Source organism: Euleptes europaea, chromosome 15 (assembly GCF_029931775.1).
Source record: "Euleptes europaea isolate rEulEur1 chromosome 15, rEulEur1.hap1, whole genome shotgun sequence".
Taxonomy (NCBI): Eukaryota; Metazoa; Chordata; class Lepidosauria; order Squamata; family Sphaerodactylidae; genus Euleptes; species Euleptes europaea.
The window spans coordinates 1,896,592-1,917,252 of record NC_079326.1 but is presented as its reverse complement, the minus strand read 5'-3'; the positions used below and the strand labels follow the sequence as shown (position 1 = coordinate 1,917,252).

The window sequence follows — 20,661 nt, the reverse complement described above, 5'->3', positions numbered from 1 at the left end:
AAAGAACGCAATGTGGTCGGCGTAGCTTTCCCACTCGCTGGGGTTGGCGGTGTCGAATGCTTCCATCGAGCCTTTGGTGGCCATCGTGCAAGGTGTTGCATCTCTTCGTGTGTCGGAAGATTTCAGCAAGGCGAGTCGGTCTGCCTACCGGGCACTGTGAGGTCGCGGAAGATCGAAGGTGATTTCAGCGAGAGTGATCTCAGCAGGAGAGCCGGACTGCCTACCAGCCTTCGTCGCCACTGTTAAGTCCGCGTGGGGAGGACACACGAGGTCGAGACAGAGTTCCAACAACAACGCGTTTATTGAAGAACAGAACTAGAGAACTGTTTAAACCAGCCCCGCTTATATGCCCCCCTGGCCGCCTGCGGCCACTCCCCCCCTGATCCGTGATGTGGGGGAACAACCCCGGGTCGCCAATGGTGCGTGCCGGTTTAGGGCCAATGACGCGTGCCGGCTTGGGCCAATGGCGCGTGCAGGATTAGGATCCTTCGTCGGGGACTCAGCTCCCAAGTTTCCCCCGCATATTGGCCTAACTATGTACATACATAACAATAACTGTGAAAACAATACTGTGTAGCAATTGTGCTGTTCCTTGCAGTTCAATCTGCATTTGCAGTAATAGCTGTGGTGTCCCACAAAACAATCTGAGCAGAGGTTTCTTTTGGTAAACTGACTGTGCCCTTGAAGTTGGGACACACCTTGCCTTGCCCGAAGTACTAAAAGCTCTACTAGTTGGCCCCTCAACAAAGGGAGTAATGAAAAACCACAGCGCTCTCAAAAATGTGCATGCGTCTCTTTCTCTCACATGTTTCAGTGGCAACTACATCTCTGATTGAAACATAGGCCTACAGAGAAAAGGAAAAGCTCTGCAGTTTCTGAGCCCTTCAGTTTCTGGGAAGTTATCTGTGTTCTGCAACAGGTCAAGATACGTGGCAGTTACCTCCTTTAGACTCAAAGTTGGGAATTCCGTGCATGATGACATGGTGCAGGAAAAGGGGCTTGTTGTTCATTTTGATGGTGCCAGACAGCAGACCACTGAAGTAATGGACGTATCTAGTGAAGAAACCAAATCAGGCAGTTAAGCGGGCGCTCTGCAGAACACTGAAGCTTTCGTGAAGAGAAGAAAGACGAGCCTGTTCAAACAGCTTAGGTGGCAACTAGCAGGACCTTTTGTGCTATTATGTTCATACGTTCCTTATACCCATTCATAAACGACCGGAGTGCTCTTTGTAATACTGCATACTGAGAGGTTGTGGTGCCATGTGGAGAGCTGAAACCACAAAGATCCCGGAATCTGCATCCACATGTGCCAAACATATAATGTGTTTGATCATTATTAACATTATTAATATTTGAAAAATCAGGCATACAATGTTCTGTCAGATCTGGGCAAGAAAATGCCACAACATATATGCCAAGGAAAGAAGCAACCAAAAATTTCTATTCAGTCCCCTTCTCAAAGGTAGCTCCAGCACTGGCCTCTGACACCCCAAGCAACATTTCAAAATGATATGTATTTATTTTATTTTTGCTTGTACAAAAATGTTATATGGCTTAAAATATTTGAAGAACTAGCAGGATTTCACCATATTGGAGCTACCACTGAGAACACCGTGCCTCCCACAGTGATGGAATTGTCAACAGGGCCTCACTGGCTGACTAAAACTTAGGAAGGTCTACATAAGAGAAGATGCTCCCCACAGGAATTCTGGGCCCAGACTGTTTTGGGGGTTAAAAGTTAAAAGCAGTATCTTGAATTGGGCCTAGAAAGATATTGGCAACCAATGAACTTATTGAATAATGGGTGTTATGTGCTTTATTCTGCCCACTCCCATCATATACACATTGTTCTGAACTGGAGTTTTTGGGTTTTTTAATGGCACATAGAGATGATAGAGATGATTACAGGGAGGAGGTGCCTGTGCTCAGGGATCTGTTGCTTAAAGAAGGCTGTTTTTCATCATTTCATGGGTAAGATTTGCTTGAGCAACCAGCTAGCAGAGGAATAATCCAACAGCACAAGACACCGGGACTCTCAGGATTTGCCATTGCTCCACTGACAGGCCTGCAAGCAGATAATAAGGCTGAAGGATAGATTTGTTCTTCCTTCCAGATAGTTCTGATTTGCCCAACAGCAGCTCTTGATTCATGGGAATATGCTATGCATGGAAATAAACATACATGGAAAAACAAAGATACATCTGGGGGTGGGAGAGGGAAACTAGTCCTCTCTGGGAGTCTTGCTGTCTGCTCCAATGAGACACCAGGAAAACATTCCAAAAGCATGTGCCACTGTCAAAACAAAGCAACACACCAGGGCTGATATAACGGGGGGGGGGGAGGGGGGGCTCCAGCACCACCTAGTGAAACAGACTGAAAATGTACCACAGGCCGTCTCTTTCAACCTGCATCTTTTTTAAAAAGTCAACAGAGATCATCTCTTTGCAACCTGCCACATCTGCATGTGTACCCAAGCTAATATATCATAGCAGCCTGTCTTGTGCATTTGTTTCCATTCTCTGTATCTCCTCTTCTCAAACTACTGCCAGCTCCCTGCTTTTGTAAATTGATGTTAGGAGAAAACAGAAACCTTGTTTCCTCTACATTTTTAGCTCCAATACGGATAGCCTGAACCATGTTCAGTTGGCTAGGAACCTAGAATGTTGAGCCACAATCATTAAAAATAATATTACAAATATATATTTATTATTAAATGCAAGCACAAGATCATTCCTGACCCATGGGGGGATGTCACATCCCAACGTTTACTAGGCAGATTTTTTGTATGGGTTGTTTGCCATTAGCCTTCCCCGGTCATCTACGCTTTACCCCCAGCAAGTTGGGTACTCATTTTACTGACCTCAGAAGGATGGAAAGCTGAGTAATCCTTGAGCCGGCTACCTGAAACCGACTTCCGTAGGGATCGAACTCAGGTTGTGAGCAGAGCTTGAACTGCAGTACTGCAGCTTACCACTCTGGCCACGAAGCTCTCTAATTACACTTTAAAAGAGTTAAATCTCATAAATCTCAAAAGGAAAATTTCATACTTATGAGGAATCACAGGAAACAGCAACATTGGTTGTACAATAAAAACCACCAAGATCATATGCATTTCAGCCCATAGGGATTTCTTCAGTGGTCACAACCAGTTGACACACGAACACACGCTGGAAGTTGTGCAGCCAATAGCAGCAAGGTTGCATCACATTTATTTATGTGATTGATGGGAGCTCCGGGATGAGTTCAGGCCTGAGTTTACTTTTATCTATATCTGGAGCCCCAATAATGCACTGTTTCACATACAACCTGTATTGAATGTTACAAAGATTATGTTATTTATTGATCATAGATGTGTGTATACACTGCACTGTGACCACTGCAGAAGGCCCTATCGGCTGAAATGCATATGGTCTTGGTGGTTTTTATTTTGCAACCAATTTAGCTGTTTCATGTGATTCCTCATATGTATGAAATTCACCTTTTGAGGTTTCTGTTTTTAACTTTTTTAAAGCACAATTGCACTTAATAATAAATATATATTTGTAATATTTTTAATTATTGTGGCTCAACCTTCTAGGTTCCTAGCCTGTTTTACGGGTTAGGTATAGCTGCCTTTGTTTTGTTGATTCCATGTTCAGTTGGGCCATGTTCAGTTGGATGTTGGCTGAAATGTCAGAAGGAAGGCTGGAAAAAGATAGATAACAACTGTTGTTTTTTTTAAGATACCCACTCTCATAAGCAACAGATGCCAGCACAGGTTCAGTGTGCACATACAGATTTCTACAACCCCATGGGTGTAGGCACAAAGAAATGCTAGAAGTCATAGTTCTGGCCCACATTCTGGTTGGGTCTCCACTTCATCCCTAAACAGGGCATCTCTGACTAGCCACTGAAAGCCAAGCAAATTAATGAATATTCTTTTTCCAGTACACAAAGGCATAATTTCCTTAAATGTATATTAGCTAAATTGATACCTAAAACACTTCCCACACATGTAGGCTGAGGGCATCAAAAGATGGGTGAAGATGCCCAGTCAGACTGACCTCTTCTGTGATGGCTGCCCCACTGGAATCACCTTGTCTTCATAGAACCTCTTCATGGCAAACCTGTCAAGAGCTTGGTCCGCACTGTGCAATAAATAGATGTATTAGATGTGTCAGTTGCCAGGAAAGAAGAGGCTTCCTTCTTTCCTGTAATGATTTATAACAAGAAGCTTCACTAGAAGATTTCACTAGGGCTTTTTCAAGTCTTTACCACCCCACCGCTACCCAGGATCCTACTTTTTTCAGTCAAGTGCCAAAATGTCTAGGCATCTTGGGCCAATAGAACAATGCAAGTTCTAAAGTCTTCAGTCTCTCTTTACTCCATTGCTAGCATCCTTGGGGCATGAGCTGATATTGTATGCTCTCATCACTCCTTGTTGATCTTGTCTGTCTCTCTAGTTTCACTTTGGTTGCCCTCCTTCATCCCTGGAGAGACATTTCCTCAGGGCCTGACACTCCCTTATGGACCAGGCAGAGAGGCTGTTCCTAGTTGCCAAAGGGCTATGGCTAACTTCTGTCTTGCACACACAGAGGAAAGAATAGAGAGAAATGACCCAACTCATCTAAGCTCCAGATAGCATCATAGAAATGTATACCAGCACTGTCATTTTGGATGCTGCACACTGGAGAGCATGGGTGCCTGTAAGACGATGGGAAAGCTAGGCACATGCTTCAGAATGTGGCTCTCCAAAGTCTTGAGGTTTCCAAACTGCTGGGACCAAATATAAGCATGCCACATCTTCAGAGGTTCCATTACCAATCCCAGCCCCCATTATCATCATAATCACATGAAGCTGAGTCAGACCATTCATCTATCAAGGTCAGTATTGCCTACCCTGACTGGAAGAAACTCTCTGGCTCAGGTATAGGTCTTTCACATCATCCTCACCTGATCCTCTTAACTGGAGGTGCCACAAATTGAGCTTGAGACTTTCTTTATGCAAAGAAGATACCCACACTTTACCACTGAACCACAGCCACTTCCCATTATCAAACAAAAAAGAGACATTCCCTCACCTGGCTGAAATGTTGCTGTAGTGCATGTATGCAGCAATAACAACTCCTGTTCTGCCTCTGTTGCCCTGAAGGAGGTGAAAACAAAGCAAGAGTTAACATCACTAGCGATGGGGCCTTGTAGAAGACAAAGCTGTCCCTCTTGACATGGATAAACCCCTAATCAGGAGCTGGCATCAGGCTTGAAAATCCTATGGGAAACCTCCTTCCTCTTCTCACCTTATTATGGAGGACTACAACATTGTGAGGATCAGCATTGAGCCACGTATCCATGGCTTTACAGACACTGCATATCTTCTCCAGGGCAGGTGTGTGCAAGTCAGGCCATCCAAAATCCAGCACCTGCAGCGCAAGAAGAGAGAGGTTTGCCAAGCAAGAGGAAGAAGAGAAAGGCAAGTGTTAAAGAAAATGGTGAATATGTTTGCATGGAAGACGATGTTTTACAAAGCTGTAAAGCACACAAGTCAGAAGGGCTGACCCTATCATATGGAAGGGTAATTTCAGGTATCAAATTTGGGTGTACCACTGTAAGATACCAAATTGTCTGCTGTTAACTCTATTATTATGTTTGCACTACCTTTGATTTTCTGCCTCAGGTTCCAAAATGTTTGGACCCTGCAAATCCATGCAACTCCCTGCCCAGTAACCCAAGATCCCCATCTCCAAGAGAGGGCATGTGATGCTATACTGTCATGAACGCAGAAGACCAGAAACCAAGAAAAAAGATGTTCAACACATTTCAGTGAAAGGAAACTCTTTCTATCAGGTCTCTGCTCCTAATCTGACGGGCATTCTTCTAGCCAGAGCAAAGATGTACTGCATCAGCATGAAATAACCACCCTAAGTAATATGGTAAGAAACAACATCATGTTTGGCCCTTAAAGTTCATGGGCCCTCTGACAAAGCCAGAACAAAACAGTCATATACAGGCATTGACACAGAATGAGGGAAGTGACCACAGAAACTTGGCATACATGATAGAATTACAGAATGCACTCTAAATGTCTCTTCAAACTCCATCACATAAAGTCCAATTTAAGCATAAAACCTCCACTTAGAGACAAGTACTTCCCTGCAGTGATGTTCCAAGTAGAAAGTGTAATTAAAAAAAAGAATCTTACCACCTGATCCTCAATTGCATCCTGTACCCGGACACCCAGCACTCCATATTCCTGCTGCAAGCATCATTGGCACAAAGTCCCAGTATGTGATTGAGGAGCTGCATGCCATAAGCAGCTTCTAAATGTTTTTCATTAATGTTTGGCAGCCTTCTCCAGGGACAGTGACAATGAAATGGGCCCTTAGTTGTTATAGATCCAGGCCTTTCAGTATTGAGCTAGCTTAGAACATACCTGTTTGCTAAAATAGCTTTCCAGTGGGGCTGGAGGCACCTATAGATGGTGGAGACAGAGCAGTCATGAACTTTAATCAGGTCCTCCACACAGGTTGGAAAGACACCTTTCAACTCACTCAAAAGTTCCTGTTTGAAAATGTGTGCACACACCATTTCCAGTATCCTCTGGAAAGGGGCAAGCATTTATGTACTTTATTTAAAATATTTACACCCCACTTTTCTCCTGATCAACAGGTCTAGTGTGGGGAGAATAATATTGACAGAGTTAAAGGTTTGTTGTAATTATGAATGAAATAATGTTCATAAAGAAGTTTGAATATTTAAGAAGTATCATGTAAGTGTTAAATTTTAAGACCCTACTTGCAATCCTTGGCTTTACTAGGATTTATTAGGTTGGGGGTGTTATTGTTGTACGATGTTGTAAGCCACCTTCAGCCACAAGGAAAGGTGAGATATACATGTTTCATTTTTATTATTTTATTTATTTTATTTGTTTGGATTTTTATTCCGTCCTCAATGCCTGACTCAAGCCAGGCTCAGGGCATCATGAATAAACAAATCCTTTGGTTCTACCTTTTCACTGTGCTTTGAACGGTTATAGTGGAACTCCACTCTTCTAAAGTTACCTTTGTTACAGTCTCTGACATAACTATGATACTGTGTTGTGCATGTGCAGAATTTATTCAATATAATAATCAAACAACACATCCTAAACAAAACTGCAAACAATATAGCAGAGGTTTTTGTAATGGAAAGAAAAGCCTGGAAACAGCAAGCCAAAGGCTTGTGTTTCTAGTATATACTGACTATTCTTCAAGGGTCAGAGTTGACCAAACTTCCCCTGCCATATCAAGAAGAGATGGCTATGAAGCAATTCAACATACACTTTATATATATTTACAATGTTTACAACTTGGCGGTTATATAAACCCAAATAAAATTATTGCAGAACAGAACAAAATACAATTAAGTCCCGAAATGTGATAGAAGTTTCACCGGGTAGATTCTCCCAATGTATACCGAATAGGAACGTCACTTGCAGGCATGAAGAGCCGCGCACCGATTTAAAACAAAAGCAGTTGCAAGCCGATTCTTGGCTGTGTTCCGTTTGCCGTTTCCCGGCTAAATTATGTTGAACTAAAAAGTTGTAGTAATGTCAGGGCTGGCGTTGCCCCTTATGGGATGTATATCCCTTGTAGAAAATAATCCTGGCCCGAGATAAGATTCCGGTAAATTCCTATTTCGCTTTGGCTTTGACCATTGGGCTGACAAGCAGGCATGAGATGACTGCTATCTCTATATAACAAATATAAATTTAAACAAAACTTAATATTAATATAAATAATTCAGTTAACATTATAACATGATAAACTTTTAACAAGGAGTCAATACATAAAAAATTGCCAGTGAACAGTGTCACACAGTATTCATTTTGGAAAGCTATTAGCGTTCTCAACCGTAAGCATGCGTGTCTGAACTATAACGTGCTAATTGGAAAACGGTGTCAAGTACATTAAAGATAAAGGGCATTTTACAAAGTGAAATCATACAGTATAGTATGTATATCCAAAATACACAATTGAATTAGCAGACAATGAAATTATTTTAAAAAAAAAAGAATAATCAGAGGCTGTATTCAATCCATTAGGAAACAGCGTATTAAAAATAAAAATAAAGCGATTTTCTTGTTGTAAAAGAATTCTATCTATGTTTTGTCTAGTATAGGGTTTAGGCATATATTGCCAAATAACAAAAAACTGAATATCAGTGTCAGAATGACGCATTTTTTATAATGTTCAACTAAAGGTGCTTCAACCACATTATTGCGTATCCTTGACCTGTGTTCACCAATTCTTAGCTTAATGGGTTTAGTTGTCTTTCCTACATAAAGTAGACCACATGGGCACCTAATTAAATATATAACATTTCTACTATTTCAATTGGAGAATTGTCAAAGCTTAAAGCAAAAATTGGTAACTGGGTTCTTAAATTCCTTAACTGGTAGGGAATATGGATACATGTTACATTGACCACAATGATAATGGCCTACAGGAGTTAGGGATTTTTGGGGGGTAAAGCATCACTGTGTGTTAAATGATCCCTTAAGGATGAGATCTTTGTATAACCAAATCTTGGTGGTAAATTACAGTGAGGGAAAAAAATATTTGATCCCCTGCTAAATTTGCCCGTTTGCCCTCTGACGAAGAAATGACCAATCCATAATTTTAATGGTAGGTTTATTGTAGCTGTGAGAGACAGAATAACAACAGGAAAAACCCCAGAAACCCAGTAGACAAAAGTCAGAGATTGATGTACATTATAATGAGTGAAATAAGTATTTGATCCCCTATCAACCAGCCAGATTAGGGTTCTGCTGTCAACAGAAGCAATCAATCCATCAGATTCCAAACTAGCCACCATGACCAAGACCAAAGAGCTGTCCAAGGATGTCAGGGACAAGATTGCAGACCTGCACAAGGCTGGACTGGGCTACAAGACTATTGCCAAGCAGCTTGGTGAGAAGGTGACAACCCTAACCCTAACCCCAACTCTAACCATCAACCTCCCTCGGTCTGGGGCTCCATGCAAGATCTCATCTCGTGGAGTTGCAATGATCATGAGAACGGTGATGAAGCAGCCCAGAACTACACGGGGGGGACTTGTCAATGATCTCAGGGCAGCTGGGACCATAGTCACCATGAAAACAGTTGGTAACACACTATGCCGTGAAGGACCGAGATCTTGCAGAGCCCGCAAGGTCCCCTTGCTCAAGACAGCACATGTACAGGCCCGTCTGCAGTTTGCCAATGCACATCTGAATGACCCAGAGGAGAACTGGGTGAAAGTGTTGTGGTCAGATGAGACCAAAATCAAGCTCTTTGGCATCAACTGGAGGAGGAGGAATGCTGCCTACGACCCCAAGAACACCATCCCCACCGTCAAACATGGAGGGGGACATATTATGCTTTGGGGTGTTTTTCTGCTAAGGGGACAGGACACCTTCACCGCATCAAAGTGACGATGGACGGGACCATGTATCATCAAATCTTGGGTGAGCACCTTCTTCCCTCAGCCAGGGCATTGAAAATGGGTCGAGGATGGGTATTCCAGCATGACAATGACCCAAAACACACGGCCAAGGCAACAAAGGAGTGGCTCAAGAAGAAACACATTAAGGTCCTGGAGTGGCCTAGCCAGTCTCCAGACCTTAATCCCATCGAAAATCTGTGGAGGGAGCTGAAGGTTCAAGTAGCTACACATCAGCCTCGAAATCTTACTGACTTGGAGAGGATCTGCAAAGAGGAGTGGGATAAAATACCTCCTGAAATGTGTGCAAACCTGGTGGCCACCTACAAGAAACATCTGACCTCTGTAATTGCCAACAAGGGTTTTGCCACCAAGTACTAAGTCATCTTTTGCAAAGGGATCAAATACCTATTTCACTCATTATGATGCACATCAATCTCTGACTTTTGTCTTCTGTGTTTCAGGGGGTTTTCCTGTTGTTATTCTGTGTCTCACAGCTACAATAAACCTACCATTAAAATTATGGACTGGACATTTCTTCATCAGAGGGCAAATGGGAAAATTCAGCAGGGGATCAAATACTTTTTCCATTCACTGTACAACCAGGGATTTCCTGCACTAAGTGCCAATGTTTGAAAATAATATTTTGTATATCCCTAGTATGAGTAGAAAATTGTAAGAAGGAAGTAATTCCTTGGTAAGCACTCTGTCTTCTTTGGTTACCAATTAATGTGGAGCGGTCAATTTTATCCACTCTAAGCCTTGCTTCAGGAGGATAACCTCTAGTCAGCAGCACTTGAGTAAGATCATCAGCTGCTTGTGTATAATGTTCCTGTTTAGTTGCATTCCTGTGTATCCTAAGAAATTGTCGAAAAGGTAAGTTTTCCTTCAGGTGCTTGGGGTGAAACGAGTCAAAGTGAAGAAGTGCCCCTTTGTCAGTACTTTTCTTATGGTTTCACTGATAGAGTATAATTCAAAGTTACAGCCACTGTAAGATCCCAAAAATTAATAGAATTATTACTGGCTTGTCCAGTCCACTGGATGTGTGGATTTTGTGTGTTAAGCAAGGAGTATATCAGCTGCCCTGCCAGCTGGCTTTCTCATATCTCCAAGGAGAAACACAAAAGCCTTGCTTATATCTAAAGGAGCAGAGGCTCCTCTGAATTGTTTATAGAAAATCTTCCTGTTCTTCCAATAATCTCAGGAGCAAAGGGGCTTTACATTTTTCAAAGCTACACTGCCTTATCAAGGTATACTTTACCCTCCAAGATATCAAGTGCAGAAAGGCTCCTTATTCTCCACAGCCTTGCTGAGGTTATTCACATAGTAATAAATGCAATGTAAGCAATATTTGTGTTCTATGATTTAAGTGTGTAGACATTATACTATTGAATCACAAATATGTGTAATGAATGCGTCTTGTGCTGGAGATGACAATGATGTTAAATTGAATATATAGAGTGATCATGAAGCTCAAAATTGATAGTTTATGGTTTAGTAAAATAGATAAAGAAGATGTGGATATCAAAATATGGTCTTATGAGTGGAGCAGCTTATCACACTAAGTGGAGCAACTTAGAACCTGTCTGTTGCAGGGTTATAGAACCCTCTAGATAACAAGTGTGCAGGATCCTCTTTACTACCTTTTCAAGGAGATTAAAACAGTATAAATACAGACACAGTGAGACTAGAATTTCAGACCTCACTCAGAGTGTCTCGAAGAAGGTGCATTGGTATGTATGGCTTCAATTATATTTCTAGATATCGTGAATTAGATACTTTAAACTAAATCAGAATTATTTGACTGTTATGTTTTGAATGTTGGATTTTAAAACTGAATAGTTTGTAAGACTTGCTTGTTTTTACTGCATACATTGTAACAAAATACATTGTCACTGCATACATTGTAACTGAGTGTAAAGACTTTTTAAATTGCATTTACACACACACACACACACACACACACACACACACACACACACACACACACACACACACACACACATATATATATATATATATATATATATATATATATATATATATATATATATATATACATTTTTACTGTAAGTACATCAATAAAAAGACTTGCTTTTTAAAAGTAGGTACAGTTGTTGAGTCCTGCTTTGATGACTGGCTGAATAAGATTTCACTTCTCAGGAAGTGGTCCATTCTAAGAGTCTAGATGGCAAGGAGGAGTACAAGACCCCTGACGGCGCGATGCTGGGTGAGCCCGATCCTAACTCCAAGCCGACCAAGCTGCTGGGGGGAAACCGAGTGACTCTGGCTCGGGCATGCAGCCCAAGCCCCCCCCTGCTACAGCTCCTGGTTGGATTCTCCACGGGGCTGGACGTCGGGCCCCCGGTGACAAGGGTTTATGGGCAAGCGGTTCGAGGACGATCCAGCCTGAAGGAAAGCAGTCTTGCAGCATGAGTTGGAATAGGATGCTGTCAGCTTCGCTTTGAGAAGGAGGAGATGGCAGAAAGGATGAATGCCATGCTAACCTTGATGGAAGAAATGTGGCATGAGTTGGGTGAGCTGTGGTGGCGGCCGCCCCAGCAGCCTGTAGCAGCCCCGGTAGGTCAGCCAGTGGGCCAACCTGTTCAGCCTCCATTGCTACCACCAGGTGCGCCGGGTCCCGCGCCCCCGCCTCGATGGGACTTAAAGGTGATGTTTGACGGGTTGAGTGACCTGCTGTCATATTTTTTAATCCAAGTGGATGTGTTCATGCGTGAACAGGGAGCGACCTTTCCCTCGGACGAGAGTCGGGTTCAATATGTTGCTTCGCTGCTTCAAGGAGAGGCAGCGGCGTGGATGGTGCAACAATATGAACTGCGCTCTCGAGTTTTGGGAAGCTTGGATGATTTTATGGTGGCCCTCCGTAACCGGTTTGAAGACCCGCATTGGGAGGAACGGGCCAAGACAGCCCTGCTGCAATTGCACCAGGGAACTAAGTCGGTGGTGCAATATGCAAGTGAGTTCCAGTTGCTCTCAAGTAAAATCCTGGACTGGAGTGAAGCTACCCGAGTACAGTATTTCCGTGAGGGACTCAACCCCGATTTGCATCATTGGGCCTTTATGCAGGGAAATCCTCCAGGTGTGGAGGGATGGGTGAGACATGCGGCCGACATTGAGAACTGTAGGCAGTTGCTGCAGCTCTCGCAGCGTACTGCCCGAGAAGTCAAGCCCCGTGGAGACAGGCCTGGCGCCCCTAAAGACTTTCGCTCCAGGATCGGAGGGGGGCTGTCAGCAGCGGAAAGGAACAAGCATTTTCAAAGTGGAGCCTGTCTCGTTTGTGGAGGTTTGGGACATTTTGCCACTCGTTGCCCATCTCGGGTCGAGAAAACGGTCCCTCACCAGCCTGCAGCTGTGGAGGCAGAGAAGGTGCATGCCAAGGGACAGTCCCGCCGCCGGAGCGGCTTGCCTGGGAAGCGGAGTACACCCTCGGCGCTTCAAGCACAACCCAACCAGGACCAGCTGAAAGCTACCAGCCCATCGGGGTCGCGGATTACAAAGCCGGCATCCGGCTCATCGGAGCCGCGGATTACAACTTCTGATTCCCCCTCCTCCAGTGATAGGGAGGAGTGGGGCCGGCCGGAAAAAACGCTGCCGGTCTGCTGTGAAGCAGACCGCCCCAGACCGTGAGCAGGGAGCTCCAGTTATGGTAAGCGAACAGGAGGACAATGTGTACATTGAGGTTGCCCTCGCATTACCCAAAGGGGGACCAATGTTGCAAGTCACAGCCCTGGTTGATTCGGGCTGTGCTCGGACTTTAATGAATGAGGAGACTGCCCGTGCCTTAAAGGTGAAACGGGTCGAGTTACCTGAGCCCGTTAGGTTTTCCCAGATGGATGGGAGTGACTTTAGGGGTGGACTGGTCACTCATAGGATGGCCCAGGTAGCCTTAGGAGTGGGAGAGCATTGGGTACAGCTGCACTTCACCATAGCTCCCATACAGGCCCCTATTGTCTTGGGAATGAACTGGTTGCAGGGGCACAGTCCCGTTATAGACTGGAAGGAACGCACGCTAATGTTCTCACAAGCTCAGTGTGACCGCCATAGACGGGAGTTGGTCTTCAGAGAGCAAGCGGCTGCATTGCTGGATCAGCCGTCGGTGAAAACTCCACTGCCTCAGCTCCCTAAAGAATATGCACAGTTTGCCGATGTGTTTGATGTTCCCAAATGTGATGAGTTGACCCCCATCGCAATTGAAGTGGTGGGGGACGGCAACCTGTCAAAAGGGAAAATCTACCCTATGAGTCCTAAAGAAAAGGCAGTATTACGGGAGTATTTGGATACAAATTTGGCAAGGGGGTTCATCCATCCTTCCAAAGCGCCTTACTCGGCGCCCGCCTTCTTTGTGAAGAAAAAGACTGGTGATTTACGACTCTGTATTGATTTTTGCAGACTTAATGCGGTCACCCAGTCTAATGCTTACCCCCTTCCTCTCATTCCAGACCTGCTCGCTCAATTGAAAGAAGGCCGGATTTTTACTAAGCTGGACTTGGTGGAAGCTTACCATCATATCAGGATTAGGGAAGGGGACGAACATAAAACTGCCTTCTCTAGTTGTTTTGGGATGTTTGAGTACTTAGTAATGCCGTTCGGATTAACGGGGGCTCCTAGTGTGTTCATGCAAAAGATTAATGAGGTGTTGCACGATTTGCTATTCCAAGGAGTGATTGTTTATTTAGATGACATTTTAATTTACACAAAAACTATGGACGAACATGTGGCCCTGGTCAAAGAAGTTTTAAAACGGTTGCGTGCTCATAAACTGTATGCAAAAGTGTCCACGTGCAACTTCCATCAGCCATCTATAACTTTTTTGGGTTATAGTGTGTCGCAACAGGGGCTTGAGATGGATCCTGAAAAGGTTTGAGCCATGGTAGAGTGGGAAGCTCCCACTACTCGCAAACAGTTACTGCAATTTCTCGGGTTTGCTAATTTTTATCGAAATTTCATTCCTGATTTTGCCCAAGTTGCTTTGCCTCTCACTTCCCTACTATGAATGAAAGGGAAGGGACCCGAAGCCGCTTTGCCATCCGCTCGGCTTCAGTGGTCTTCTAAATGCCAACAGGCGTTTTATACGCTCAAACAGTTGTTCACGTCAGAACCAGTACTTCAGCATCCAGATTGTGAAAGACCATTTATTGTGCAGGTGGATGCTTCCGATGTTGCTATGGGGGAGGGGGCTTTTACAAAAAGATGAGAATGGACATTTAAAGCCATGTGCTTACTTTTCAAAGAAGTTTTCACAAGCCGAAATTAACTGGGCTATATGGGAAAAAAAGACGGCCGCTGTGAAACATGCTCTCACGATTTGGAGGCATTTTCTGGAGGGGGTTGAGGTGCCCTTTGAGGTCTGGAAAGACCACAAAAATCTGAAGGCGCTTAAGGGCTCTAAAAAGCTGTCCGCAAAACAAGTTCATTGGGCGCAATTCTTTGCCAAGTTTCGGTTTGTATTAAAACGTGCCAGGAAAAGACAATTCTTTGGATGACGCGTTGTCCCGGCTTCCCCAGTACTGTGGTCAAATAGATCATCCCGTTGATTCCCTCTTCACCCCAGAGCAGCGGGGGGAGGTTTCAGGATTGGCCGTGACCACCCGGGCTCAAAGCCGGGCGAAGGACTCCGCCGTGGCCAGCGGACTCCCGGAGGCTTTCCGGGTGAAACTGAGCAAGGCCACACTTCAGGAGGAAGGAAGCATCACTTCTCTACTCCCTGAAGGCCTTTCATCACTCGTCCTCCTCCTTCTCTTCTTCCTGCTTGCCAAGCCAGCATTATCGACCCGCTGCCATGATCAATTGATAAATAAGGTGGTGAGCTTACAACATTAGCTGTTCCTCCAGGATTTCCAGCAAAGCAACAGGATAAATATTTCAGTCGTACGCCTTACTCTGGTTCAATGAACAGCTTCTTTGGTTGCCAAAGACAGCATGGAGGGATTAGTGGGGACACACACGCGTGCACTCATACACAAATGTATAAAGGGTTTAAGGAGCAGTACATCAGAGGCAGATCCAAAAAGAACAGAGGCAGCTCAAGCAGCCTCTTCTGGATGCCAATTCTGGTGCCAAACACACAGATTAGAAGGGGAATAGGATCTGGTGGTTGAGTTGGTATTTTTAGACTCAGAGGTATTGGATTCAAATTCCATCTTGAATCTGACCATGGCTCCATGGGATTTTTGGAATCTGACCAAAAGGAATAAATGTAAGCCAATAGAACACAGTTCTTCATCCCAAGACCTAACAGATTCATCAGTCCCTTTCTGAAGATGCTCAGCCTACTTGTTAAAAAAGAATGCCCACTGCACTATCAGCACTGGTTACCAAAGGCTAGACTTCGTGGGCACCCATTTTTATTGTTTCATTGGACAAAGCTATACTGTGGCAAGTTAGAACCCACAAATCTGACATCACTTTAGTTTTGGATTTTCACACAACAGCTGTTGACCTTTTCATTCAGCAGTGCAACAGAAGTGGCCAACAGAGTGTCAGGTCTTTGCTACCTTTGGAGTAGGGGTTTGGCAATTGCAGGCCAGAGGCTGGCTTCCTGTCAAGGCCAGGTTCTGGATGCTGGTCAAGGTTTTGTTCTCATGCTGCAAATCCTGTGTACTGTTTCGATTCTCCTGTTTATCCAGATGTGCCCGTGTTATGTCTTCAATTCTCTAGGAACCGTTATCTCGTAGTTACTGCACTGTGGTTTCACTTTGTTTTACTTTTTTTGCCTTGACTGCTTTTAAACTGTAACCTACCTGCATAGACCCCATTAGCAGCCTCTCCTGCGTGAGAGGCAGTCAGCTTCTTTTAATCTGTCTTTTTGCTCCTAATAAATTAGCATTGCTTAGGATCACCTGCCTGAGCGTGTCTCTTTATGGGATGCTAGGGATGGACCCCTGAGTCTGACATTAGGCTGCTAATCATCCCTTTTCCTTTTTACCTTTTGTGGATTTCAATGCGGTGTTGAGATCCCCGCCATGAGGCATGGCGGCAGAGCAGGGTGATCACCCTGCTCTGCCGCCATGCCTCATGGCGGTCTCCCGCAATGCCTCTGGGAAAAAGTCGAAGCAGCAGAGTGGAATGTTGCAGAGGAGGACCTCCAACAGTTGCTCCTGAGGGAGGCACGGCTCACCCAGGATGAAGCCAAGTGGCTTGCTGGGCTGGTAGCCATGCAGCGTGCCCTGATGATGGATGCCCGAGTCGCCCAGGGGGACGCCGAGCTTCTCACTGGACCAGGAGCCGTGCAGCGTGCCAGGGAGGAGGCCAAGGGGCTTGTCCTTCTCTTGAAGGAGGCACAACTCGCCCAGGCAGACGCAGAGTGGCTCACCAGGATGGCAGCCACGCAAGGTGCGCACGAGAAGGCTGAGTGGACCACTGCCAAGGAGTGGCTTGCCGTGCTGGAGGCAGAACGGCGCAACATGCTGGAGGCTGAGCGCCAAACACAGGGGGATGCCACAGGGGTTGGCGGGGGGCTGAGTGTCCCACGGGAGACATCTGGGTGGCCAGATGCAGAGGTACACAAACCCCTAGGTACCTCGAGACTGGAGGACTTTTATGCACAGCCGGGGAAGCGTGTTCCCCAGATGGGGCAACCTTCCTGGGGGACTATGCAATGGCAGACCGGTGCTGACAGCCGGGACGATCCCTGGAGACCTACATGCCAGGGGTTGGATGGTAATGAGGAATGCCAGCGCCTGTCCCATCCGAAGCAAGAGTTTGTGAGACAAGTAGTGGGGTTGCGGGGACAGATAGAGGGACTTTTCCAGGAGGTGGCCAACCTTCATCGGATGCAGTTGGCACCGCCGTGGCCCCGGAAACCTGCTCCCACCGTTGCCACTGCGCCCGCCGTGCCGCAGGGGGGCGGCGCTCCACAGGCACCCACCGTGCCCTGCCAACCTGCCACGCCGGGACAACCCACCCCCTACCCTCCACTGTCAGCTCTATGTTATATGGTTTCGCTGCTGCAGGGAGAAGTGGAGAGCTGGGTGGTCCAGCAGTTCGACCTTCATTCCTGAGCGCTGCGCTCCCTGGATGGTTTTATGTTGGCGCTTAGACGGTGCTTCGAGGACCCTTTGCAGAGTGAGAGGGCCAAGACGGCTCTCCTTCAGCTTCGCCAAGGGACCAGAACGGTGATGCAGTATGCGAGTGAATTTCAATTGCTCACTAGTAAAGTGGTGGCCTGGAGCGAAGCCACCCATGTGCAGTATTTCCGAGAAGGACTAAATCTGGAAATTCTTTGCTGGGCCTTTATGCAAGGCGACCCTCCTGATCTGGAGGGGTGGATTTTACTGGTGGTGGAAGGGGAGAATCGCCAGCAGCTCTTGAACTTGTCAAGGGAGCGCAAGGCCCTAGGTTCAGGGTCGTGACTACCAAAGAGGGCAGTCAACCTGACAACGAAGAGAGCGAAACGTCTCCGGAGTGGAGTGTGTCTGGTGTGTGGTGGTATCGGACACTTTGCTGCTGCTTGCCCTTCCCACCCCTAGGGACATCTGACCTCTCCACGCTTGACCAAGGAGGAGGAGGCTCAACCTGAAGGCAAAGAGCGCCGCAAGAGTTCCACGCCTGGAAGGCGAGGGCCCTCCACACTCAACCTCACCCTACCCGGCAGAGAGGACCAGGACACAGCACCACTCGATCCAAAGGGATCGCGGATTACAGATCCAACCGTGCTGAGCTTGGCTAGCTCGTCAACGTCAGAGGAGGACGGGACTTGGGGACCCTCTGCACTCAACCTAGTCCTGACTGGCCAGGACCCAGCACCACTCGATCCAATGGGATCACGGATTACAAATGGGACCGGGTCGAGCCCCAACAACTCATCAGCCTCCGAAGGCAATCGCCAGGCAAAAAATGGACCAGGTCTGCTGTAGTCGGAGCTCCACAGCAGACCACTCCAGTCGAGAAGCCAAGAGCTCCACAGATGGTGAGTGACATGGGGGAAACTGTGTTCCTAGACGTTGTGTTACAGTATTTTAGAGGGGGGGCCCAAATGACAGTGAAAGCTTTGATAGACTCGGGATGTGCACGAACCTTAATCAATGAAGATACTTTCAAGGCTTTAAAAGTGAAAGCCGTGCACTTACCCCAACCCATACAGTTTGCTCAGACGGACGGCAGTGACTTTCCGGGGGGTCCTGTAGACAAGTGCACTGGCCAAGTAGCCATGGGGTGGGGGCCCATTGGGAGCAAATTCTTTTTACCATTGCTCCAGGCATTCGATATCCAGTTGTGCTGGGAGCAAACTGGTTACAAGGACACAGTCCTACCATAGATTGGGCAGCAGGAACCATTGCTTTCAATCATCCACAATGTGACCGCCATTGCAGGAAAGTGGCGGTCAAAGCCAGTGCTTTGTCAGCGGGGGTTGGGAGTCCTGGTACCCCCCAGTTACCTAAAGAGTACACAGCCTTTGCAGATGTGTTTAATGAGAAGGAGTGTGATGTTCTCCCCCCCCCCCGTCGTATGACGGACTGTGCCATTGAACTGGTGGGGGAAGGCAAACTACCGAAGGGAAAGATTTATCCCATGAGTTCGAAAGAAAAGTCGGTGATCTGGGACTTTTTGGATAAGAATTTAGCCCGTGGTTTCATTCAGCCCTCCACTGCTCCTTGTTCTGCTCCAGCCTTTTTTGTGCAGAAAAAGATGGGTGACCTGGACTTATGCATAGACTTCCGCAGACTCAATGCGGTCACCCAGACTAATGCCTACCCCATTCCACTGATTCAGGATCTGCTCAGCCAACTAAAGGAGAGCCATATATTTACTAAACTGGATTTGGTCAAGGCTTATTACCGGGTTCGAATCCAGGAAGGTGACAGCTTTTTCCAGCTGTTTTAGGATGTTTGAGTACCTGGTGATGCCCTAGTGTCTTCATGCAGATGTGCTACATGATCTGCTATTCAAAGGGATGATTGTGTATCTTGATGACATTTTGATTTACTCTAAGACGTATGAAGAACATGTAACATTGGTTAAGGAGGTCTTGCAACGCCTTCGAGAAAGCCAACTGTTTGCAAAGGTGTCCAAGTGTGAGTTTCACCAAGATGAATTGACCTTCTTAGGGTATGTGATTTCACATAAGGGGCTGGAAATGGATCCTGAAAAGGTGCGAGCTGTGGTAGAGTGGGAGCCGCCCTCTACTCGCAAACTTCAACAATTTCTCGGTTTCATGCTAGGGATGGATGCCTGAGTCTGACACTGAGGTTGAAGATTTGGGGCTTTAGCCTGCTGGGTCCTAGGACCCCTATTTCAACAAACTAACTTCCTGTGGTCATTAAGCACCTGAAAATTCATTTTCACAATTTCTGCTCCAATGTCCACACAATTGTGAGTTACGGATATCTCTTCCCAATGACAATGGTTTTCAAAGTACAGCAGGCAGCCTTGTTTACTCAATGGCTCAGAGAGGTGGTACTCACTCTGCGGCTTGTAGAGAGTCCCATTCACTTACTATCAACGAAAAGAGTGACATGACTACTGCATGCCCTGTGCACCGCCCCAGGAAAAGCACACTTACAACAATATAAGATACAACTATTGATATATAACTATAACCTTTTCAAGTTACTAGCCCTGAACATGTAGGGCTATCTCTTGGCACCGGTACTGAAATCTCAGGCAGCTCTTGTGTATCTGGAGTGAAGGGAAAGGATTCCCTCTTTGCTTCCTCACTCTCTCCTCAGGATGAGATGCAGTAGTTCAGAAGACAGGGTGAGGTTGCCAAAGTCCCTGGAGAAGAGCAAGCTGGAACTGGAGAAAGGGGCAGAACATCAACATCTCACTGTTGTCAGCTTGCTCTTTTCCTGGATGGCTGCCGTGGTAATGGTCTTTCTCTCCCTTCTCTGTCCTCTAGACAGCCACCCAGGCACTGGGATAAGAATGCAGAGGCTGCAGAGAAGGAGAGAGGTGTAGGAGATGATAAGCTCTTTCATCATTAAGAAAATATAATGTAATAAAAAGGCTTCCCCTTCATCTTCCTTTGTCTTGCTATAAATTTATACACTCTTTTGTATTTAAAGTTCTAATCCTACTAAGATATTCCAAACTGCATTTTCAATTCTATTTTCTATCACTATAATAGATATAACAGTTACATATTATCTTTTAACTTAAAATAATAGTAAAAAGGTTATTCACAGTGGGTAGCCGTGTTAGTCTGTCTGCAGTAGTAGAAAAGAGCAAGAGTCCAGTAGCACCTTAAAGGCTAACAAAAATATT

At 45.7% G+C, this 20,661-nt stretch overlaps 1 protein-coding gene across 1 annotated transcript in view; it reads right to left on the bottom strand.

Annotated features, from left to right (window-relative positions):
• TNS1 (tensin 1) overlaps positions 1-20,661 on the bottom strand; it is a 361,563-nt gene that overhangs the window by 258,641 nt on the left and 82,261 nt on the right. The window contains exons 6-9 of the mRNA XM_056861619.1: positions 5,277-5,399; positions 5,061-5,125; positions 4,044-4,127; positions 941-1,053 (exon numbers count right to left, since the gene is read on the bottom strand). Coding sequence (XP_056717597.1) covers positions 941-1,053; positions 4,044-4,127; positions 5,061-5,125; positions 5,277-5,399 — 385 coding nt within the window. The remainder of the gene's footprint in view (positions 1-940; positions 1,054-4,043; positions 4,128-5,060; positions 5,126-5,276; positions 5,400-20,661) is intronic.